Source organism: Oncorhynchus kisutch, linkage group LG29 (genome assembly GCF_002021735.2).
Source record: "Oncorhynchus kisutch isolate 150728-3 linkage group LG29, Okis_V2, whole genome shotgun sequence".
In the NCBI taxonomy this organism is placed as follows: Eukaryota; Metazoa; Chordata; class Actinopteri; order Salmoniformes; family Salmonidae; genus Oncorhynchus; species Oncorhynchus kisutch.
The window spans coordinates 44091691-44117114 of NC_034202.2; the positions used below are offsets into that span (position 1 = coordinate 44091691).

At 45.5% G+C, this 25424-nt stretch overlaps 1 protein-coding gene across 1 annotated transcript in view; it reads right to left on the reverse strand.

Annotated features, from left to right (window-relative positions):
- Nucleotides 1-7763: 7763 nt before the first annotated feature.
- LOC116358323 (MAP3K7 C-terminal-like protein) overlaps nt 7764-25424 on the reverse strand; it is a 29495-nt gene continuing 11834 nt past the window's right edge. The window contains exons 2-3 of the mRNA XM_031809636.1: nt 22514-22629; nt 7764-9501 (exon numbers count right to left, since the gene is read on the reverse strand). Coding sequence (XP_031665496.1) covers nt 9309-9501; nt 22514-22629 — 309 coding nt within the window. The 3' untranslated portion in view covers nt 7764-9308. The remainder of the gene's footprint in view (nt 9502-22513; nt 22630-25424) is intronic.

Consider the following 25424-nt stretch of genomic DNA (forward strand, 5'->3'; position numbering starts at 1 on the left):
AGTCATATGACTTTTCCTAACTGGTATTCTGCCAGAAGCGCGCGTGATGACGTCACTTTGTATGGTAAATGAAGGAAGACTTTCAAAATAAAAGCTTGCATTTCTAAATATTGCAATGTGAATAACTCATTCAAAAGATATTGAATTTTAATCAACGGGCCACTTTTATTGTAACAACAAGAAAAGGCAATGAGTAATTTCATTTAAAAAAAATATGATGGTTTAAAAAAAGACAAACAATGGAAAAATTACTATGTTCACATGGGTATTTTGAGAATCTAAAGATAACTTCTCTACCTGCTAAAGTGATGTGGGAAATACTCCGTAGGATCTCTACTCAACAAAGACAGTTCGTTTTGGAAGGGGACTGTAATTGCCAGGCCTGCTGCTGGCTTTTAAAGGGGAATATTTTACCCTGTCTCTGCCACGGCATATAGTCATTACTATATTAACAACGTTGTGTGTTTTTTTGTCATAAACATCACAATTATCCAAGCTGGGTAGTTTCAACTTCCCTGTGTATTCGTCTGCTCATAGTGATCATAGGGTAATGCCGTAGATGCCACCCTGCTAGGTAGATGGGGACGTGCCCACAAACTTGGATAATGGTGTTGTGTACTTCGATCGAACAACACACAGTCATCTCAGAAACGTCTCTATGCATTTTTTTTAAGCGTTTGTTTTTCACTAACATTTGTCATCATGCCTGTGTGGTTTTTCTGTGCCTGGCTGTGTTAATTACAAACAAGCGTGAAGTTCTACCTACCAGAAATTTACCCTGATGCTGCCAGTTGTTTCAAATCAAATCAAATCAAATTGTATATGTCACATACACATGGTTAGCAGATGTTAATGCGAGTGTAGTGAAATGCTTCTGTTTCTAGTTCCGACAATGCAGTAATAACCAACAAGTAATCTATCAATTCCACAACTACCTAATAGACACAAATCTAAGTAAAGGAATGGAATAAGAATATATACATAAAAATATGTAAATGAGCGATGACAGAGCGGCATTGGCAAGATGCAATAGATGGTAAAAAATACAGTGTAGTCATATGGGATGAGTAATGCAAGATATGTAAACATTATTAAAGTGGCATTGTTAAAGTTACTAGTGAGCCATTTGAGCCTCTCTGTGTTAGTGGTGGCTGTTTAACAGTCTGATGGCCTTGAGCTAGAAGCTGTTTTTCAGTCTCTCGGTCCCTGCTTTGACGCACCTGTACTGACCTCGCCTTGTGGATGATAGCGGGGTGAACAGGCAGTGGCTCGGGTGGTTGTTGTTCTTGATGATCTTTTTGGCCTTCCTGTGACATCGGGTGCTGTAGGTGTCATGGAGGGCAAGTAGTTTGCCCCCGGTGATGCGTTGTGCAGACCGCACCACCCTCTGGAGAGCCTTGTGGTTGTGGGCGGTGCAGTTGCCGTGTCAGGCGGTGATACAGCCCGACAGGATGCTCTCAATTGTGCATCCGTGAACATTTGTGAGGGTTTTAGGTGACAGGAGGCTGAATAAATTTGGCTTGAGGTTGAAGAGGCGTCGTTGCGCCTTCTTCACCACACTCTGTGTGGGTGGACTATTTCAGTTTGTCTGTGATGTGTACACAGAGGAACTTAAAACTTTCCCCCCTCTCCACTGCTGTCCCATTGATGTGGATAAGGGGTGCTCCCACTGCTGTTTCCTGAAGTCCACGATCATCTCCTTTGTTGTATTGACGTTGAGTGAGAGGTTATTTTCCTGACACCACACACCGAGAGCCCACACCTCCTCCCTGTAGGCTGTCTCGTCGTTGTTGGTAATCAAGCCTATTACTGGTGTGTCGTCCGCAAACTTGATGATTGAGTTGAAGGGGTGCATGGCCATGCAGTCATGGGTGAGCAGGGAGTATAGGAAGGGGCTGAGCACGCACCCTTGTGGAGCCCCTGTGTTGAGGATCAGCGAAGTGGAGATGTTGTTTCCTACATTCACCATCTGGGAGGCGGTCGTTCAGGATTGTGTGAATGGAGTTGCCTTGATCAAGCGTGTGTGTATGTGTGTTTAACAGAGAGAGAGAGAGAGAGAGAGAGAGAGAGAAGAATAGATATGATGAATTTAAATGTATTTTAAGCCGTGTATACACTTGACGCTTTCTCAAAACATTAAGAACCTAATATTGAGTTGCACCCCTCCCTTTTTGCCCTCAGAACAGCCTCAATTCATCAGGGCATGGACACTAACAATGTTCATAATGTTTTGTACACTCAGTGTACATGCGATTTCTGCGATGAAAAAGACAGAGACTCATTGTGTTCAGATCTAGCTGGTCAGGGACTCATTGTGTTCAGATCTAGCTGGTCAGGGACTCATTGTGTTCAGATCTAGCTGGTCGGGGACTCATTGTGTTCAGATCTAGCTGGTCAGGGACTCATTGTATTCAGATCTAGCTGGTCAGGGACTCATTGTGTTCAGATCTAGCTGGTCAGGGACTCATTGTGTTCAGATCTAGCTGGGCGGGGACTCATTGTGTTCAGATCTAGCTGGTCGGGGACTCATTGTGTTCAGATCTAGCTGGGCGGGGACTCATTGTGTTCAGATCTAGCTGGGCGGGGACTCATTGTGTTCAGATCTAGCTGGTCGGGGACTCATTGTGTTCAGATCTAGCTGGTCGGGGACTCATTGTGTTCAGATCTAGCTGGTCAGGGACTCATTGTATTCAGATCTAGCTGGTCAGGGACTCATTGTGTTCAGATCTATCTGGTCGGGGACTCATTGTGTTCAGATCTAGCTGGGCAGGGACTCATTGTGTTCAGATCTAGCTGGTCAGGGACTTATTGTGTTCAGATCTAGCTGGTCAGGGACTCATTGTGTTCAGATCTAGCTGGTCAGGGACTCATTGTGTTCAGATTCCTCCTCAGTCTGGATGGAATCAGGCTACTGAAGGTCCATACAGGTCCCACAGTGTGTAATGTCATTTTTCATTTTTAAAAGGACAACTTCCGTATCCTTTTCTACAACCAACTTTACCCGTTGCACTTGAAAGATCGTCTCTTCCTTTCTGCTTGAAGTCCCGCTAGCTAGCTAATAAAATGGACGCCAGTGGTAGGAGACTTTGGACAAAGTTGGAGACCAAAATGTTTGCTGGCATTGTGGTCAGACATTACTTTACAGTAGCTACCCGGGGGAAAAGGGCCATATTTGAGGGCGTAGCCAGGAAGATTAGAGGGGAAAGGATACCTGGCTCCTGTGCCAGCGAAATATTCAACATTTGAAAGGGGTGTGCACAAGAAGGCAAAAGATGATAACAATCGGAGCGAGAATGGAAGGGTGGCATGTCCACTTTTTTTTATGTGCTGGACAGTGTGTTAGGCGGTCGACCAACAATCCATCAATCGGTGGTCCTGGATAGCGCAGACACCGATAATGAGGATGATAATGACGGGGACAGTCTGGAGCTTGAAAGTAATGTTAACTAGATAACTAGCTGGTGTAACAGTATAACTTTAGACCGTCCCCTCACCCATACCCGGGCGCGAACCAGGGACCCTCTGCACACATCAACAACAGTCACCCACGAAGCATCGTTACCCCTCGCTCCACAAAAGCCGCAGACCTTGCAGAGCAAGGGGAACTACTACTTCAAGGTCTCAGAGCAAGTGACGTCACCGATTGAAACGCTATTTAGCGCGCACCACGGCTAACTAAGCTAGCTGTTTCACATCCGTTACACTGGCTAACGTGTTGCTAAATTGCATGCTATGTTTATTATCTTGAAGTTAGCTAGCTATTGTTATTTAACTAGCTGTTATCCTTTTCATCAACATTGTTAGCTAGCTATGTTGACTAGCCGTTATAACATTAGCTAATAATAGCAATGTAGCTAATTTCTTCTCCATACAGTAATTTATGCTTGGCCTGCTAAGTTAGATGGGTAATATGACAACTCTACTGTGGGGCTCTATTAGGACACAGATAAAGCAACTTGTGATGAACGCCACGGGGGTGTTGTAAGTGCAGCTATGAGCTTGAATGCTCCTTTCAAATAAATATTTGAGGGTCTTATTCCAGTGACACGATGATCGATGCTTGACAGGGGTTTGACAAATACAAAACATTTCGCTTTTATCCATAATAATCTCATCATGTAGACTAGCCTACCCAGCACTGTACTGTATGTGTGAGCTGTTGGCTAGAGAGCAGGCACTAAGACCAGAGTAACACATCGAACTTTAGATTCTTATTCGGTGCATGAAATATTAAGTGAAAAAATACATTATGTCGTCAACACTGATTTTTATCCGCAACAAGTCAGTTTGGTGGAATCACTATAATAACCATCCTATTGAAGTAAACATGGAGTTAAGTGGTAGCTTTGTGTGGTCCTCCCACTACGACTCCTTGGGAAAACCTGCATTTTATTAGGTTACAGATCAAATAAGTTATGATGAACTTCACAGGGGGGTGAAAGGTCACGGTGATGAGCTTGATGCTCCTTTCCAATAAATATCGAGGGTCTTATTCTGATGACAAGATGATCGATGATTGACCGTCAATTTGACAAATAAAAATAATCTTGCTCTTTAGTCCATAATAATCTCATCAGGAAGGCTATATACGTGCACTCTGACCAACAGTACTGTATCTACACCTGGGGTGCTGCTGGCTAGAGAGCACAGGCCAATACTAGAGGGGGCACTGTACTAGAGGGGGCACCCGTTGGTGCTGTACTAGAGGGGGTACACGCAATATAATGCTAAATGTTCTTTAGAGTTAAACATTTGATGGAAACCCACTTAACAATAAATGTTTTATTAGGTAAAATAGGAATTTAACCCATAAAAGGTATTTTTATGTGCACTAAATCGTCAAGCACAGGCTTTTAATCTGCAACAAGTCAATTGATTTGAAACATCTCTGGTGGGGAAATGAGCAGAGTTTTTATGCAGATCTATACATTTTGGCATGAAAATCTGTCGCCAATTGAATGGAAACCTTGAAATTCCGTTACCAAAAAAAACCCACATATCTAGAAGATTTTTTAACACGTTTCTTGATGAATTAAGTGATTCAAACTCGTAATTCTGTTAACAAATTGGTAACGGAATTACTAACAAAACTGTAATGGAATTACTGCAATTGAATTGGCTAAATCATAGTAGTCACCTGCTACTGTCCTTCCTTCCACTGAGAGAGAGAGAGGTAAAGAAAGATGTAGAATATATATACACTGCTCAAAAAAATAAAGGGAACACTTAAACAACACAATGTAACTCCAAGTCAATCACACTTCTGTGAAATCAAACTGTCCACTTAGGAAGCAACACTGATTGACAATAAATGTCACATGCTGTTGTGCAAATGGAATAGACAACAGGTGGAAATTAAAGGCAATTAGCCAGACATCCCCCAATAAAGGAGTGGTTCTGCAGGTGGTGACCACAGACCACTTCTCAGTTCCTATGCTTCCTGGCTGATGTTTTGGTCACTTTTGAATGCTGGCGGTGCTTTCACTCTAGTGGTAGCATGAGACGGAGTCTACAACCCACACAAGTGGCTCAGGTAGTGCAGCTCATCCAGGATGGAACATCAATGCGAGCTGTGGCAAGAAGGTTTGCTGTGTCTGTCAGCATAGTGTCCAGCGCATGGAGGCGCTACCAGGAGACAGGCCAGTACATCAGGAGACGTGGAGGAGGCCATAGGAGGGCAACAACCCAGCAGCAGGACCGCTACCTCCGCCTTTGTGCAAGGAGGAGCAGGAGGAGCACTGCCAGAGCCCTGCAAAATGACCTCCAGCAGGCCACAAATGTGCATGTGTCTGCTCAAACAGTCAGAAACAGACTCCATGAGGGTGGTATGAGGGCCTGATGTCCACGGGTGGGGGTTGTGCTTACAGCCCAACACCGTGCAGGACGTTTGGCATTTGCCTGAGAACACCAAGATTGGCAAATTCGCCACTGGCGCCCTGTGCTCTTCACAGATGAAAGCAGGTTCACACTGAGCACATGTGACAGAGTCTGGAGACGCCGTGGAGAACGTTCTGCCGCCTGCAACATCCTCCAGCATGACCGGTTTGGCGGTGGGTCAGTCATGGTGTGGGGTGGCATTTCTTTGGGGGTCCGCACAGCCCTCCATGTGCTCGCCAGAGGTAGCCTGACTGCCATTAGGTACCGAGATGAGATCCTCAGACCCCTTGTGAGACCATATGCTGGTGCAGTTGGCCCTGGGTTCCTCCTAATGCAAGACAATGCTAGACCTCATGTGGCTGGAGTGTGTCAGCAGTTCCTGCAAGGGGAAGGCATTGATGCTATGGACTGGCCCGCCCGTTCCCCAGACCTGAATCCAATTGAGCACATCTGGGACATCATGTCTCGCTCCATCCACCAACGCCACGTTGCACCACAGACTGTCCAGGAGTTGGCGGATGCTTTAGTCCAGGTCTGGGAGGAGATCCCTCAGGAGACCATCCGCCACCTCATCAGGAGCATTCCCAGGCGTTGTAGGGAGGTCATACAGGCACGTGGAGGCCACACACACTACTGAGCCTCATTTTGACTTATTTTAAGGACATTACATCAAAGTTGGATCAGCCTGTAGTGTGGTTTTCCACTTTAATGTTGAGTGTGACTCCAAATCCAGACCTCCATGGGTTGATAAATTTGATTTCCATTGATCATTTTTGTGTGATTTTGTTGTCAGCACATTCAACTATGTAAAGAAAAAAGTATTTAATAAGAATATTTCATTCATTCAGATCTAGGATGTGTTATTTTAGTGTTCCCTTTATTTTTTTGAGCAGTGTATATACAGTATATCACAAAAGTGTGTACACCCCTCACATTTTTGTAAATATTTCAGTGTATCTTTTCATGTGAAGAAATGACACTTTGCTACAATGTAAAGTAGTGAGTGTACAGCTTGTATAACAGTGTAAATTTGCTGTCCCCTCAAAATAACTCAACACACAGCCATTAATGTCTAAACTGCTGGGAAAAAAAGTGGGTACACCCGTAAGTGACAATGTCCAAATTGGGCCCAATTAGCCTTTTTCCCTCCCCGGTGTCATGTGACTCGTTAGTGTTACAAGGTCTCAGGTGTGAATGGGGAGCAGGTGTGTTAAATTTGGTGTCATCGCTCACACACTCCCTCATACTGTCTGGTCACTGGAAGTTCAACATGGCACCTCATGGCAAAGAACTCTCTGAGGAAAAGAATTGTTGCTCTACATTTTACATTTCATACAATTTGGACATTTTCACTTAGGGGTGTACTCACTTTTGTTTCCAGCGGTTTAGACATTAATGGCTGTGTGTTGAGTTATTTTGAGGGGACATCAAATTTACACTGTTATACAAGCTGTACACTCACTACTTTACATTGTAGCAAAGTGTCATTTCTTCACATGAAAAGATATACTGAAATATTTACAAAAATGTGAGGGGTGTACTCACTTTTGTGATATACTGTATATATATATATATATAGAGAGAGAGAGATCAAAAGAGATGGAGAAAGGAAAGCAAGAGAGAGAGAGAGAGAGACAGACAACGAGGAGGAGAGAGCAAAAGTGAGAGTCAATATGGGGGCGAGAGTCAGACATAATGTTAACAGCTGATGTCAAGTTTCACAATCCTAGAATAATTCAATGTCATTGTGAAACAGACAGTTCCCTATTCCGTGGTAGTGGAGTGTTGCCATGAAGTGAGGTCATCAATACGCAAACATTTGACAGGAAATGAAACTAAAGGATCGTGCTGAAGGACATTAATTACCATTAAAAAAAAAAACATTGTCATTCTCACAAACCCCACTCCTTCTTTTATTAACAAATACAATTGATTTATTTTGTCCACGCTACCATTATTTCACTACAGAATATCTATTGAGTTCGCTCCACAACATCCATATGTCTTACAGTGTATTGCATTTCTACCTCATACAGAATCATCAACTCAGAGTTGATCCTGGGTGGTATAGTATGAACCTGGGGAACTGATGGGGATCCTTTAGATCCATGGAGGGGAGAGGAAAGGGGGGGGAGAGAGAGTGGGGAAGCCCCCCCTGAAAACATTTTGGACCACATCACACCACCTGTATGTCTCCACAAGCCCAGAGACTCACAGAGCCTACTACTACTACTACTGCTACTACTACTACTACTACTACTACTACTATTATTACTACTACTGCTACTACTACTACTACTACTACTATTACTACTACTACTACTACTACTACTACTACTACTACTACTACTACTACTACTACTACTATTATTACTACTACTACTACTACTACTACTACTACTACTACTACTACTACTACTAGGTCCTTGCTTCCTCTGTCCTTGTTTCCTTAGCAGGGTTGGGATTCATTCCATTTGAGTTCCGGTCAATTGAGAAAGTTCCGCTCATTGAAAATTCCAAATTGCGCTCATTGAAACGCAAAGAAGAGGAATTCGAGTTAGGATTTCAGTGTACTTCCTGAATCGACTCCAGTTAGATAGTAAAACTCACGGACGATTAGTCAAACTTAAACCAAGTTTATTCACCCATTGGGTCAGTGCAGCTGTATAAGACAAAGTCTTATGTGCTTCTCTCTAAACATCTTTATACTAGACAGGAAGTAAAGTCATGCGGGCAACGCACAGTTCCTTCTCCCTTAATGTGACCTGACCTGACCTCTACATTCTTTACTAATCCACAGCTCTCCGCCATAATCATGCGATTGCCTCTCCTCTACTCAGCACCTCCCAAAGCCCCCTGGCTCCTATTTAACCTTTCTTGACTCCAACCTTATACATTACTCCTACAGATACCCATTAACTTCTGGTGTAGAAACCAGACTATGACACTCCTCGTGTCTCTAGTATAACTGATGATTAACAATATATTTTTTTAAAGTTTAGAAATCAGAAACCCATCATTGGAATTGAAATAGAATTGGCCCCAAACCCTGGTCCGTAAGTTCCTCTCAAAGTGCATTGGAAGAGAAGGTCCCAAACGAGGGACCTTGTATCCTCTTCTCCTTTGCTCTTAGAAAAGGAGATAAGGAAACAAAACACTCTTAGAAAGGAGATAAGGAAACAAGGACAGATGAAGCAAGGATTTGACAGCTATCGGTAGTAATGTTTTCAGGGACCCATATCCACGTTGAGGCTCAGAGCAAGAGTGCTGATTTAGGATCAGTTTGGCATTTTTAGATCTTAATAAATATGAATATATGAACAGAGGGGAACTGATCCTAGATCAGCACTTTTGGAATACGGGCCGTAGCGTCGGTTTGAAGGTCTCGAGCGAGGTCATCGTCTCTCGGGGTCAAGTCGAGTTCAAGGGGGTCACGTGGAGGAGCTGTCCTGGCTTGTCCGATTCCGATTGGTGGAGCTGAGCGTCTCCAGTTGCTGAGCTCGCTCAGTGTGGACGTTGAGCAGCGTGGCGTTCTCCTCCGACAGGACACGGAACTCATCCTCCAGACAGGCCATTTCCACGGCAACAAACTCGTCCCCCGCCAGCTCTGCCAGCAGCTCACGCCTGGAGAGTAAAGGGGGGAGGTTAAATGTGGCAGTGGGAACCAGGTGAATTCACAGATTAAAAGCTGGGCCATGGGGCAAACGTAGGGCATTTACATAGGGAATAGGGTTTCAACTACAAGTGCCTTCAATGCCAGATGTTTATCTGAATGGGACTTCCTGGTTTAAATGGTTAAAAAGTAAATGGTTAAAAAGTCAAGTAAGTAGTCTGGTAGCCAGCGTGTTGTGACCTAATCTGGCAGACCGCCATCCCACTCTCTAAACAAACTATGGCCTTTGGACTGTGGTAGTGGGGTGTGTGTGTGTGTGTGTGTGTGTTGGTTCTTCTATCCTTGTGGGGACCTAAAATCCCCAGAAGTCCACAAAAGGGTATAGGTAGTTAAACAAGGGGGAAATTCTCCCCGTGAGGACAAAGGCTATTCTAAGTTTAGGGGTTAGGTATACAATTAGGGTTTGAATTGGGGTGAGGGGTATGGGGTTAAGGGGTGAGGGGTATGGGGTTAAGGGGTGAGGGGTATGGGGTTAAGGGGTGAGGGGTTAGGGTTAAGGTTAAGGGGTGAGGGGTTAGGGTTAAGGGGTGAGGGGTATGGGGTTAAGGGGTGAGGGGTTAGGGTTAAGGTTAAGGGTTGAGGGGTTAGGGTTAAGGGGGTGAGGGGTTAGGGTTAAGGGGTGAGGAGTATGGGGTTAAGGGGTGAGGGGTATGGGGTTAAGGTTAAGGTGTGAGGGGTATGGGGTTAAGGGGTGAGGGGTATGGGGTTAAGGGGTGAGGGGTATGGGGTTAAGGTGTGAGGGGTTAGGGTTAAGGTTAAGGTGTGAGGGGTATGGGGTTAAGGTGTGAGGGGTTAGGGTTAAGGTTAAGGTGTGAGGGGTATGGGGTTAAGGTGTGAGGGGTTAGGGTTAAGGTTAAGGGGTGAGGGGTTAGGGTTAAGGTGTGAGGGGTTAGGGTTAAGGTTAAGGGGTGAGGGGTTAGGGTTAAGGTGTGAGGGGTATTGGGTTAAGGTGTGAGGGGTTAGGGTTAAGGTTAAGGGGTGAGGGGTTAGGGTTAAGGGGTGAGGGGTATGGGGTTAAGGTGTGAGGGGTTAGGGTTAAGGTTAAGGGGTGAGGGGTATGGGGTTAAGGGGTGAGGGGTTAGGGGTATGGGGTTAAGGGGTGAGGGGTTAGGGTTAAGGAAAATAGGATTTTGAAAGTAAATTCATTTGAGGTCCCTACGAGGATAGAACATATCGTATATCGGTGTCTGTTTGAATGTGTGTGGGTGTTTTTCTGTGCCAACATGTGAGGCAGAGCAGGTGTTGCAATCCTAAACACTCGGCTCCTCTCTCTCTCACTCACTCTAACTCTCTCTCTCTTTCTGTCTCTCCAACTCTCTCTCTGTCTCTGTCGCTCTCTCACACACACCTACATACAGGTCTGGGATCAGTCTCAACGTCTGCAGGGTTATTTACAGTTAACCAGTCTCAGACCAGTCACACATGATGTGTCATCTTCTTGTGTAACAGTGTAATATCCGTAAGAGGTGTTGCATTGCACTGCAGTTCTCATCACCAGGTTTGCCATGAATATGTGTGCTTGATGATAAACATTGTGTTGAACACCATTGTACTGTACTATACCCACCGATAGGCAGAAATGACAAAAATACAACTACAAAGTTACCCCCAAAGACTAACGTATAGAAATAAAATCTACGATACTTTAGCAAAGTATTGTATTTAATTAAAATACTTGAAACCGGCCCGAACAGCAGCACCGTACTCAGTACCGTACTCAATACCGTACTCAGTACCGTACTCAATACCGTACTCAGTACCGTACTCAATACCGTACTCAATACCGTACTCAGTACCGTACTCAATACCGTACTCAGTACCGTACTCAGTACCGTACTCAATACTGTACTCAGTACCGTACTCAGTACCGTACTCAGTACCGTACTCAATACCGTACTCAGTACCGTACTCAATACCGTACTCAGTACCGTACTCAATACCGTACTCAGTACCGTACTCAGTACCGTACTCAATACTGTACTCAGTACCGTACTCAGTACCGTACTCAATACCGTACTCAGTACCGTACTCAGTACCGTACTCAGCACCGTACTCAATACTGTACTCAGTACCGTACTCAGTACCGTACTCAATACCGTACTCAATACCGTACTCAATACTGTACTCAGTACCGTACTCAGTACCGTACTCAGTACCGTACTCAATACCGTACTCAATACTGTACTCAGTACCGTACTCAGTACCGTACTCAATACCGTACTCAGTACCGTACTCAGTACCGTACTCAATACCGTACTCAGTACCGTACTCAATACCGTACTCAGTACCGTACTCAATACCGTACTCAGTACCGTACTCAATACCGTACTCAGTACCGTACTCAATACCGTACTCAGTACCGTACTCAATACCGTACTCAGTACCGTACTCAATACCGTACTCAATACCGTACTCAGTACCGTACTCAGTACCGTACTCAATACCGTACTCAATACTGTACTCAGTACCGTACTCAATACCGTACTCAGTACCGTACTCAGTACCGTACTCAATACCGTACTCAGTACCGTACTCAATACCGTACTCAGTACCGTACTTAATACCGTACTCAGTACCGTACTCAGTACCGTACTCAATACCGTACTCAGTACCGTACTCAGTACCGTACTCAGTACCGTACTCAATACCGTACTCAATACCGTACTCAGTACTGTACTCAATACCGTACTCAATACCATACTCAATACCGTACTCAGTACCGTACTCAATACCGTACTCAGTACCGTACTCAATACCGTACTCAGTACCGTACTCAATACCGTACTCAGTACCGTACTCAGTACCGTTACAAAAGCACCTTGACTGTGACTGTGACTGTGATATGTTGTTGTCTATCAGCTGAATGCACTGTCACTCTGGATAAAAGCATTGGGAACACCTGCTCTTTCCATGACGTAGACTGACCAGGTGAATCCAGGTGAAAGCTATGATCCCTTATTGATGTCACTTGTTAAATCTACTTCAAATCAGTGTACAGTCGTGGCCAAAAGTTTTGAGAATGACACAAATATTAATTTTCACAATGTCTGCTGCTTCAGTGTCTTTAGATATTTTTGTCAGATGTTACTATGGATACTGAAGTATAATTACAGGCATTTCATAAGTGTCAAAGGCTTTTATTGACAATTACATGAAGTTGATTCAAAGAGTCAATATTTGCAGTGTCGACCCTTCTTTTTCAAGACCTCTGCAATCCGCCCTGGCATGCTGTCAATTAACTTCTGGGCCACATCCTGACTGATGGCAGCCCATTCTTGCATAATCAATGCTTGGAGTTTGTCAGAATTTGTGGGGTTTTGTTTGTCCACCCGCCTCTTGAGGATTGACCACAAGTTCTCAATAGGATTAAGGTCTGGGGAGTTTCCTGGCCATGGACCCCAAATGTTAATGTTTTGTTCCCCTAGCCACTTAGTTATCACTTTTGCCTTATGGCAAGGTGCTCCATCATGCTGGACAAGGCATTGTTCGTCGCCAAACTGTTCCTGGATGGTTGGGAGAAGTTGCTCTCGGAGGATGTGTTGGTACCATTCTTTATTCATGGCTGTGTTCTTAGGCAAAATTGTGAGTCCATTCCTCAGACGAATTGAGCTTCTGAGGGCTAAAGGGGGGGGAGCAACTCAATATTAGGTGTTCCTAATGTTTTGTATACTCAGTGTTGTTAATGTAGCAGCCGCTCTTATCACACCATAGTGCCATCAGACTGATACCAATGTACGGTGAAAGGGGGCCACAATATGGTGAACAGTTATAAATAATATTGTACAGAAAAGTATTTTATTTTTAGGCTCCTATGGAACCTCAGGGGAGGGAAATTAAATCTATGGAAAACTCCTCCTATGGAACCTCAGGGGAGGGGAATTAAATCTATGGAAAACTCCTCCTATGGAACCTCAGGGGAGGGGAATTAAATCTATGGAAAACTCCTCCTATGGAACCTCAGGGGAGGGGAATTAAATCTATGGAAAACTCCTCCTATGGAACCTCAGGGGAGGGAAATTAAATCTATGAAAAGCTCCTCCTATGGAACCTCAGGGGAGGGAAATTATATCTATGGAAAACTTGTCTACATTTTCCCTTGTCTTCTCTGACATTTTACCCAAATATCTGAACCAATATACAACCTCATCTTCTCTGACATTTTGCCCAAATATCTAAACTAATATACAACCTCGTCTTCTCTGACATTTTACTCAATATCTTAACTAATATACAACCTCGTCTTCTCTGACATTTTACCCAAATATCTGAACCAATATACAACCTCGTCTTCTCTGACATTTTGCCCAAATATCTAAACTAATATACAACCTCGTCTTCTATCTCAGTGTAAATCCCTGTGCCACAATTATCAAGTTTTCACAGGTGTCATTATTAACCTTTAACAGCATGTTGTAACCTAAAGAGGTAGACCGTACAGAACTCGGTAGTGAAAATGCATCTTCAACAACATTGTTGCCTTTTGACATAATGGCACCACCTAGTGTTTAATTAACAGCATTAATTAGCACATCACTCCATACGTCATTATCACACCGCCTTGATTTGCATATATCACCATACGTCATTATCACACCGCCTTGATTAGCATATATCTCCATACGGCATTATCACACCGCCTTGATTTGCATATATCACCATACGGCTTTATCACACCGCCTTGATTTGCATATATCACCATACGGCATTATCACACCGCCTTGATTTGCATATATCACCATACGTCATTATCACACCGCCTTGATTTGCATATATCACCATACGTCATTATCACACCGCCTTGATTTGCATATATCTCCATACGTCATTATCACACCGCCTTGATTTGCATATATCACCATACGTCATTATCACACCGCCTTGATTAGCATATATCTCCATACGGCATTATCACACCGCCTTGATTTGCATATATCACCATACGGCTTTATCACACCGCCTTGATTTGCATATATCACCATACGGCATTATCACACCGCCTTGATTTGCATATATCACCATACGGCATTATCACACCGCCTTGATTTGCATATATCACCATACGGCTTTATCACACCGCCTTGATTTGCATATATCTCCATACGTCATTATCATAAAGTTTATACTTATTCCCCATTTTTTCAAATGACAGAAATACCTCATTCTTGTGCAGGTCTCCCAGAGTATGAACCCCTTCTCTTACCCATTTTCCCCAAATGATTGACTCCTTCCCCAATAGAAGGATTATACCATTTAGAGGCATACATGTTTCTGTTGAGAGACTCTTTGATCCTTTAATGAAATGACAACCACACTTCTCTAGAATGGCATATAATTGGATTGATGCCTTGTATTTCTGTATCATCGGCTCGAATTTGGGGATAGAATATGTAAGGATCCGAAAGCAGCTGTCAAACCACGTTCCAACCCATCTCTCCTCAACATCCTCTCTTCTCCGGTACTGAAACATTCTAGATAGCTGGAAAGCCACATTGTACAGTTCCACATCTGAGAGTCCTAACCCTCCCTAGTCCTCACCCTCCCTAGTCCTAACCCTCCCTAGTCCTAACCCTCCCTAGTCCTAACCCTCCCTAGTTCTCACCCTCCCTAGTCCTAACCCTCCTGAGTCCTAACCCTCCCTAGTCCTACCCCTCCCTAGTCCTAACCCTCCCTAGTCCTAACCCTCCCTAGTCCTACCCCTCCCTAGTCCTAACCCTCCCTAGTCCTAACCCTCCCTAGTCCTAACCCTCCCTAGTTCTCACCCTCCCTAGTCCTAACCCTCCCTAGTTCTCACCCTCCCTAGTCCTAACCCTCCCGAGTCCTAACCCTCCCTAGTCCTCACCCTCCCTAGTCCTAACCCTCCCTAGTCCTAACCCTCCCTAGTTCTCACCCTCCCTAGTCCTAACCCTCCCGAGTCCTAACCCTCCCTAGTCCTACCCCTCCCTAGTCCTAACCCTCCCTAGTCCTAAACCTCCCTAGTTCTCACCCTCCCTAGTCCTAACCCTCCCTAGTCCTAACCCTCCCTAGTCCTAAACCTCCCTAGTTCTCACCCTCCCTAGTCCTAACCCTCCCTAGTCCTAACCCTCCCTAGTCCTAACCCTCCCGAGTCCTAACCCTCCCTTGTTCTCACCCTCCCGAGTCCTAACCCTCCCGAGTCCAAACCCTCCCTAGTCCTAACCCTCCCTAGTCCTAACCCTCCCGAGTCCAAACCCACCCTAGTCCTAACCCTCCCTAGTCCTAACCCTCCCGAGTCCAAACCCACCCTAGTCCTAACCCTCCCTAGTCCTAACCCTCCCTAGTCCTAACCCTCCCGAGTCCTAACCCTCCCTAGTCCTAACCCTCCCTAGCCCTAACCCTAAACTTCATTCTGATTTTGCTGATGAACATTAGTCGCCTTGCAAACTTGCCAACTGCTGGTCGCTAATGACCTGGTACTCAGCACTCTATTGTCCCTCTAATCACTCTGACATCAATGCAATTGTATTCGGAAATCAAATCATACATTCGATGAGAGGTAATGAGCTCATGTTGCGCAACATTTCTATAGGCTGTGCAATTGCGTGAGAAAACAGAGTGATGGCCTCTATTAAAAAGAGGAGGGTCCCATCAGCTTTCTATAGGCTAGGCCTACTATACTTATTTCTCAACTTTCCTAGTATTACAGTATGACATAGCACTGTGATAAAGTCTCTCTCACTACACTGGAAGTTATTAATAGGAATACCATAGTGAAAACGTCTATCATACATGTCAGATTTCAATACTGGCAAAATGTCATAAGTCAGGAGGATGTCTTCTCTCGAATGTGCCATTGATCATATCTGTGCGATATTCCTACCAATTTAACGGAGGGTTTAGCAAATTTTCCTATTTTTCTGCCGCTGCCAGAGATGTTATAGACAGGAGATAGGAAACCAATGAACAAACCAATGACCAATATCATTCACGTTGACATGCTGCGTCACGCGGTTGCTATCGTCACACAATCCCTTCTCAAAGTCAGTGGATATGTCGAGAAACGTGCCTATTTTTGTCCAAAGAAGAAGAAGCCTGAAGGAGAAGAGATTACTAGAAACTAACTTGGTTTTCCCTTTTATCTGTGGATTCATTGTCAGAGTAGAGGACCTTGTGGTTAAATAACAACCCAATGTTTATATCCCAGGAAACAATTGCTAGCAACAGCAAGCTAGCTGTTAATATAATATGAATATAGTTGCTTCAGAGTTGGTTTTGACATTTCAACCTGCGTGTCCTGATCGCGTCTGATGTGGATGGACAATATTTGCATGTGCACGATGGCGAACGCACGTGCGCGAGTGGTCTGCCCAAATTGCACGGTGCTGCCTTCCGTCTGTAGGCATTGCGATTTAAAAACAAGAACTAGAACCACAAGCATTTCACTACACACGCATTAACATCTGCTAACCATGTGTATGTGACCAATACAATTTTATTCGATTTGGGGTCAGCCCGCAGGCACCCGGCACGCCAGAAGGAGTCGCTAGAGCTCAATGAGCCAAGTAAAGTCCAAACCCTCCCTTATGGCTTGGTGGTAGAGGCTGTTTAGAAGCCTCTTGGACCTAGACTTGGCACTCCGGTACCGCTTGCCGCGTGGTAGCAGAGAGAACAGTCTTTGACTAGGGTGGCTGAGGTCTATGACAATTTTTAGGGCCTTCCTCTGACACCGCCTGGTGTAGAGGTCCTGGATGGCAGGAAGCTTGGCCCTAGTGATGTACTGGGCCGTACGCACTGCCCTCTGTAGTACCTTGCGGTCAGAGGCCTAGCAGTTGCCATACCAGGCAGTGATGCAACCCGTCAGTAATTTTCATCATAGGTACACTTCAACTATGACAGACAAAATTAGAAAAAAAAATCCAGAAAATTACATTGTAGGATTTTTAATGAATTTATTTGCAAATTATGGTGGAAAATAAGTATTTGGTCAATAACAAAAGTTTATCTCAATACTTTGTTATATACCCTTTGTTGGCAATGACAGAGGTCAAATGTTTTCTGTAAGTCTTCACAAGGTTTTCACACACTGTTGCTGCTATTTTGGCCCATTCCTCCATGCAGATCTCCTCTAGAGCAGTGATGTTTTGGGGCTGTTGCTGGGCAACACAGACTTTCAACTCCCTCCAAAGATTTTCTATGGGGTTGAGATCTGGAGACTGGCTAGGCCACTCCAGGACCTTGAAATGCTTCTTACGAAGCCACTCCTTCGTTGCCCGGGCGGTGTGTTTGGGATCATTGCCATGCTGAAAGTCCCAGCCACGTTTCATCTTCAATGCCCTTGCTGATGGAAGGAGGTTTTCACTCAAAAGCTCACGATACATGGCCCCATTCATTATTTCCTTTACACGGATCAGTCGTCCTGGTCCCTTTACAGAAAAACAGCCCCAAAGCATGATGTTTCCACCCCCATGCTTCACAGTAGGTATGGTGTTTTTGGATGCAACTCAGCATTCTTTGTCCTCCAAACACGCCGAGTTGAGTTTTTACCAAAAAGTTATATTTTGGTTTCATCTGACCATATGAAATTCCCCCAATCTTCTTCTGGATCATCCAAATGCTCTCTAGCAAACTTCAGACAGGCCTGGACATGTACTGGTTTAAGCAGGGGGACATGTCTGGCACTGCAGGATTTGAGTCCCTGGTGGCATAGTGTGTTACTGATGGTAGGCTTTGTTACTTTGGTCCCAGCTCTCTGCAGGTCATTCACTAGGTCCCCCCGTGTGGTTCTGGGATTTTTGCTCACCGTTCTTGTTATCATTTTGACCCCACGGGGTGAGATCTTGCTTGGAGCCTCAGATCGAGGGAGATTATCAGTGGTCTTGTATGTTGCTCCTGTAATAATTGCTCCCACAGTTGATGTCTTCAAACCAAGCTGCTTACCTATTGCAGATTCAGTCTTCCCAGCCTGGTGCAGGTCTACGTTTTTGTTTCTGGTGTCCTTTGACAGCTCTTTGGTCTTGGCCATAGTGGAGTTTGGAGTGTGACTGTTTGAGGTTGTGGACAGGTGTCTTTTATACTGATAAATTCAAACAGGTGCCATTAATACAGGTAATGAGTGGAGGACAGAGGAGCCTCTTAAAGAAGAAGTTACAGGTCTGTGAGAGCTAGAAATCTTGCCAAATACTTATTTTCCACCATAATTTGCAAATCAATTCATTAAAAATCCTACAATGTGATTTTCTGGATTTTTTATCTCATTTTGTCTGTCATAGTTGAAGTGTACCTATGATGAAAATTACAGGCCTCTCTCATCTTTTTAAGTGGGAGAACTTGCACAATTGGTGGCTGACTAAATACTTTTTTGCCCCACTGTACCTCAATGTCCTGGATTACAATATCAGTAATATATATACCTCAATGTCCCGGATTACAGCACCAGTAATATGTACCTCAATGTTCTGGATTACAGCACCAGTAATATGTATCTCAATGTCCTGGATTACAGCACCAGTAATATGTACCTCAATGTCCTGGATTACAGCACCAGTAATATGTACCTCAATGTCCCGGATTACAGCACCAGTAACATGTACCTCAATGTCCTGGATTACAGCACCAGTAATATGTACCTCAATGTCCTGGATTACAGCACCAGTAATATGTACCTCAATGTCCTGGATTACAATATCAGTAATATATATACCTCAATGTCCCGGATTACAGCACCAGTAATATGTACCTCAATGTCCTGGATTACAGCACCAGTAATATGTACCTCAATGTCCCGGATTACAGCACCAGTAACATGTACCTCAATGTCCCGGATTACAGCACCAGTAACATGTACCTCAATGTCCCGGATTACAGCACCAGTAATATGTACCTCAATGTCCTGGATTACAGCACCAGTAATATGTACCTCAATGTCCTGGATTACAGCACCAGTAAAATGTACCTCAATGTCCTGGATTACAGCACCAGTAATATGTACCTCAATGTCCTGGATTACAGCACCAGTAACATAGCTACCTCAATGTCCCGGATTACAGCACCAGTAATATGTACCTCAATGTCCCGGATTACAGCACCAGTAACATAGCTACCTCAATGTCCTGGATTACAGCACCAGTAACATAGCTACTGTACCCCACTAAACCATAAACCACACGTATTCAACTATCCCTGTAAAAGCAGTGGTATTAAAAATTGGGGTAACCGGGGAATTACAGCGGGGTCGCCACATTTAGAAAAGTAATAGAGCAGATAAGACTACAGATTATTGTAATGTACCTTTTTTGAGAATTGTTTTATTTATTTAATTGTATTGTGTTAAATGTATTAATTGGTTCTATTGATTTTTATGGGAAAGATGACAATGTGAATTGAAGTGTATTTGTCAATATAAATAACTACATTTACAGATTTTAAGGTGTCATTAGATTTGGGATGGGGTGGGGTCATTGGATATGGGGTGGAGTCATTAGATATGGGGTGGTGTCATTAGATTTGGGATGGGGTGGGGTCATTGGATATGGGGTGGAGTCATTAGATATGGGGTGGGGGTCATTGGATATGGGGTGGAGTCATTAGATATGGGGTGGGGTCATTAGATATGGGGTGGGGTCATTGGATATGGGGTGGAGTCATTAGATATGGGGTGGGGTCATTGGATATGGGGTGGAGTCATTAGATATGGGGTGGGGTCATTAGATATGGGGTGGGGTCATTGGATATGGGGTGGAGTCATTAGATATGGGGTGGGGTCATTGGATATGGGGTGGAGTCATTAGATATGGGGTGGGGTCATTAGATATGGGGTGGGGTCATTGGATATGGGGTGGGGTGGGGTCATTGGATATGGGGTGGGGTGGGGTCATTGGATATGGGGTGGAGTCATTAGATATGGGGTGGAGTCATTAGATATGGGGTGGGGTGGGGTCATTGGATATGGGGTGGAGTCATTAGATATGGGGTGGGGTCATTAGATTTGGGATGGGGTGGGGTCATTGGATATGGGGTGGAGTCATTAGATATGGGGTGGGGTCATTAGATTTGGGGTATGGTCATTAGATTTGGGGTGGGGTCATTGGATATGGGGTGGAGTCATTAGATTTGGGGTATGGTCATTAGATTTGGGGTATGGTCATTAGATTTGGGGTGGGGTCATTAGATTTGGGATGGGGTGGGGCCGTTGGATTTGGGGTGGGGTCATTAGATTTGGGATGGGGTGGGGCCATTGGATTTGGGATGGGGGGGTAATTAGATTTGGGATGGGGTGGTGTCATTAGGTTTGGGGTGGGGTCATTAGATTTGGGGTATGGTCATTAGATTTGGGGTATGGTCATTAGATTTGGGGTGGGGTCATTAGATTTGGGATGGGGTGGGGCCGTTGGATTTGGGGTGGGGTCATTAGATTTGGGATGGGGTGGGGCCATTGGATTTGGGATGGGGGGGTAATTAGATTTGGGATGGGGTTAGGTCATTAGCTCACTGGTCACGATGGCAACACCCATCCGTAGCACGCGCTCCAGCAGGTGTATCTCACTGATCATCCCTAAAGCCAACACCTCATTTGGCCGCCTTTCGTTCCAGTACTCTGCTGCCTGTGACTGGAACGAATTGCAAAAATCGCTGAAGTTGGAGACTTTTATCTCCCTCACCAACTTCAAACATCAGCTATCTGAGCAGCTAACCGATCGCTGCAGCTGTACATAGTCTATTGGTAAATAGCCCACCCTTTTCACCTACCTCATCCCCATACTGTTTTTATTTATTTACTTTTCTGCTCTTCTGCACACCAATATCTCTACCTGTACATGACCATCTGATCTTTTATCACTCCAGTGTTAATCTGCAAAATTGTAATTATTTGCCTACCTCCTCATGCCTTTTGCACACATTGTATATAGACCCCCCCTTTGTTTTCTACTGTGTTATTGACTTGTTAATAGTTTACTCCATGTGTAACTCTTTGTTGTATGCTCACACTGCTATGCTTTATCTTGGCCAGGTCGCAGTTGCAAATGAGAACTTGTTCTCAACTAGCCTACCTGGTTAAATAAAGGTGAAATAAAAAAATAAAAATAAAAAAGTTTGGGGTGGGGTCATTAGATTTGGGGTATGGTCATTAGATTTGGGGTATGGTCATTAGATTTGGGGTGGGGTCATTAGATTTGGGATGGGGTGGGGCCATTGGATTTGGGGTGGGGTGGTGTCATTAGGTTTGGGGTGGGGTCATTAGATTTGGGGTATGGTCATTAGTTTTGGGGTGGGGTCATTAGATTTGGGGTGGGGTGGTGTCATTAGGTTTGGGGTGGGGTCATAAGATTTGGGATGGGGTGGGGGCATTGGATTTGGGGTGGGGTGGTGTCATTAGGTTTGGGGTGGGGTCATTAGATTTGGGATGGGGTGGGGCCATTGGATTTGGGATGGGGTGGGGCCATTGGATTTGGGATGGGGGGTATAATAAGATTTGGGATGGGGTGGTGTCATTAGGTTTGGGGTGGGATGGGGTCATTAGGTTTGGGGTGGGGTCGTTAGATTTGGGATGGGGTGGGGCCATTGGATTTGGGATGGGGTCATTAGGTTTGGGATGGGGTCATTCGATTTGGGATGGGGTCATTAGATTTGGGATGGGGTGGGGCCGTTGGATTTGGGGTGGGGTCATTAGATTTGGGATGGGGTGGGGCCATTGGATTTGGGATGGGGGGGTAATTAGATTTGGGATGGGGTGGTGTCATTAGGTTTGGGGTGGGGTCATTAGGTTTGGGGTAGGGTCATTAGATTTGGGATGGGGTCATTAGATTTGGGATGGGGTGGGGTCATTAGATTTGGGATGGGGTCGTTAGATTTGGGATGGGGTGGGGTCATTCGTTTTGGGGTGGGGTCATTCGTTTTGGGATGGGGTCATTAGATTTGGAGTGGGGTGGGGTCATTAGATTTGGGATGGGGGTCTCCAGAAAGGAATGTGTGATTTCCGTGATCAGTAAAGTTGTATGGACAGTGATTTACTTGCGGTCCTCGAGCAGCGAGATCTGGTGTTTGACCTGGTGGAGCTCCTTGGCCATCTTACAGTGGTCCCTGTAAACCTGGACTGACTCTCTCAGAGAGGAGCAGGGAGACACCGGCTAGAAGGGAACAGATAAGATCATGTCACCCATCCTAACACACCCTAACCCCTCCTAGCACACCCTAACACCTCCTAGAACACCCTAACCACTCCTAGCACACCCTAACCCACCCTAACCCCTCCTAACCCACCCTAACCCCTCCTAGCACACCCTAACCCCTCCTAACACACCCTAACCCACCGTAACCCACAGTAACCCTAACCCATCATAACCCACCGTATTCCTAACCCACCGTAACCCACAGTAACCCTAACCCACCCTAACCCACCGTAACCCACCGTAACCCTAACCCATCATAACCCACCGTATCCCACCGTAACCCTAACCCATCATAACCCACCGTAACCCTAACCCATCATAACCCACCGTATCCCACCGTAACCCTAACCCATAATAACCCACCATATCCCACCGTAACCCTAACCCATCATAACCCACCGTATCCCACCGTAACCCTAACCCATCATAACCCACCGTATCCCTAACCCATCATAACCCACCCTAACCCACCGTAACCCACCGTAACCCTAACCCATCATAACCCACCCTAACCCACCCTAACCCACCCTAACCCACCGTAACCCACCGTAACCCTAACCCATCATAACCCATCCTAACCCAAACCCATCCTATCCCTAACACCTCCTAGCTCTAAACCCCCCCCAACCCATCCTAACCCAAACCCCTCCTATCCCTAACGCCTCCTAGCTCTAACCCATCCTAACCCAAACCCCTCCTATCCCTAACGCCTCCTAGCTCTAACCCATCCTAACCCAAACCCCTCCTATCCCTAACGCCTCCTAGCTCTAAACCCCCCCCAACCCATCCTAACCCAAACCCCTCCTATCCCTAACGCCTCCTAGCTCTAAACACCCCCCCTAACCCTGCCTAACCCAAACCCCCCTAACCCCTCCTAACCCTCACACCATCTAGAAGAGAAAAGATAAGATCATGTTAACACACCTATCACACAATACAGAGACACAGACTGATTCTCTCATCAGTGACATACAGGGGGGCACCGGCTACAGCAGTTTCTACAGGGGGGCACCGGCTACAGCAGTTTCTACAGGGGGGCACCGGCTACAGCAGTTTCTACAGGGGGGCACCGGCTACAGCAGTTTATACAGGGGGGCACCCCTGTCCCCCCAACAGCCCAACTCCAGTCCCAACAGCCCATCTCCAGTCCCCCCAACAGCCCAACTCCAATCCTCCAGTGCCCCCCAACAGCCCTCCTCCAGTGCCCCCCAACAGCCCTCCTCCAGTGCCCCCCAACAGCCCAACTCCAGTCCCCCCAACAGCCCAACTCCAGTCCCAACAGCCCATCTTCAGTCCCCCCAACAGCCCAACTCCAATCCTCCAGTGCCCCCCAACAGCCCTCCTCCAGTGCCCCCCAACAGCCCAACTCCAGTCCCCCCAACAGCCCAACTCCAGTCTTCCAGTCCCCCCAACAGCTCATCTCCAGTCCTCCCCAACAGCCCAACTCCAGTCCCCCAACAGCCCAACTCCAGTCCCCCAACAGCCCAACTCCAGTCCCCCCAACAGCCCAACTCCAGTCCCCCCAACAGCCCATCTCCAGTCCTCCCCAACAGCCCAACTCCAGTCCCCCAACAGCCCAACTCCAGTCCCCCAACAGCCCTACTCCAGTCCCCCAACAGCCCAACTCCAGTCCTCCCAACAGCCCAACTCCAGTCCTCCCAACAGCCCATCTCCAGTCCTCCAGTGCCCCCCAACAGCCCTCCTCCAGTCCCCCCAACAGCCCAACTCCAGTCCCCCCAACAGCCCAACTCCAGTCCCCCCACCTATCTAATTACATTTATCCTTCCATCCTTACAATCTAATTACATGTATCCTTCCATCCTTACAATCTAATTACATAGACCCTCGTATGATTCAAATTTTGAACATAAATTAAATCAAATGTTCTATTTACAACAACGTGGCTAAATGTGTTTATGTAGATGTTACTGTTGTGTCCCATGTTTATATATTGTACCTTTGTTTAACTAGGCAAGTCAGTTAAGAACAAATTCTTATTTTCAATGACAGCCTAGGAACAGTGGGTTAACTGCCTTGTTCAGGGGCAGAACGACAGATTTGAACCTTGTCAGCTCGGGGATTTGAACTTGCAACCTTCCGGTTACTAGTCCAACAGTCTAACCACTAGGCTACCCTACCGCCTCTACACTCTAACCGCTAGGCTACCCTACCGCCTCTACACTCTAACCACTAGGCTACTTTGAATCACATTCTGTTCTTCACATGCTTACTGACAAAAACAAAAACATTTTATTTATTTATTTATTTAAGGCAAGTCCAGTTAAGAACAAATTCTTATTTTACAATGACGGCTTACACTGGCCAAACCCAGGACGACGCCGGGCCAATTGTGCTCCGCCCTATGGGACACCCAATCACAGCCCGGTTGTGATACAGCCTGGATTCGAACCAGGGTGTCTGTAGTGACTCCTCTAGCACTAGAGATGCAGTGTCTTAGACCGCTGCGACACTCGGGAGCCCGTAAAGGTTGAGAATGTAAGGAATGCACAACAGGCTACAGTGATGCTATCAATTACCATACAGAAAGATGACCATACAGAAAGATGACCATACAGAAAGATGACCATACAGAAAGATTACCATACAGAAAGATTACCATACAGAAAGATTACCATACAGAAAGATTACCATACAGAAAGATTACCATACAGAAAGATTCTTTGTGGACTCCATTTAAATCACGTCTGATACAATACCATGTTGCACAATCACAAATAATAATGAGGAAGGTA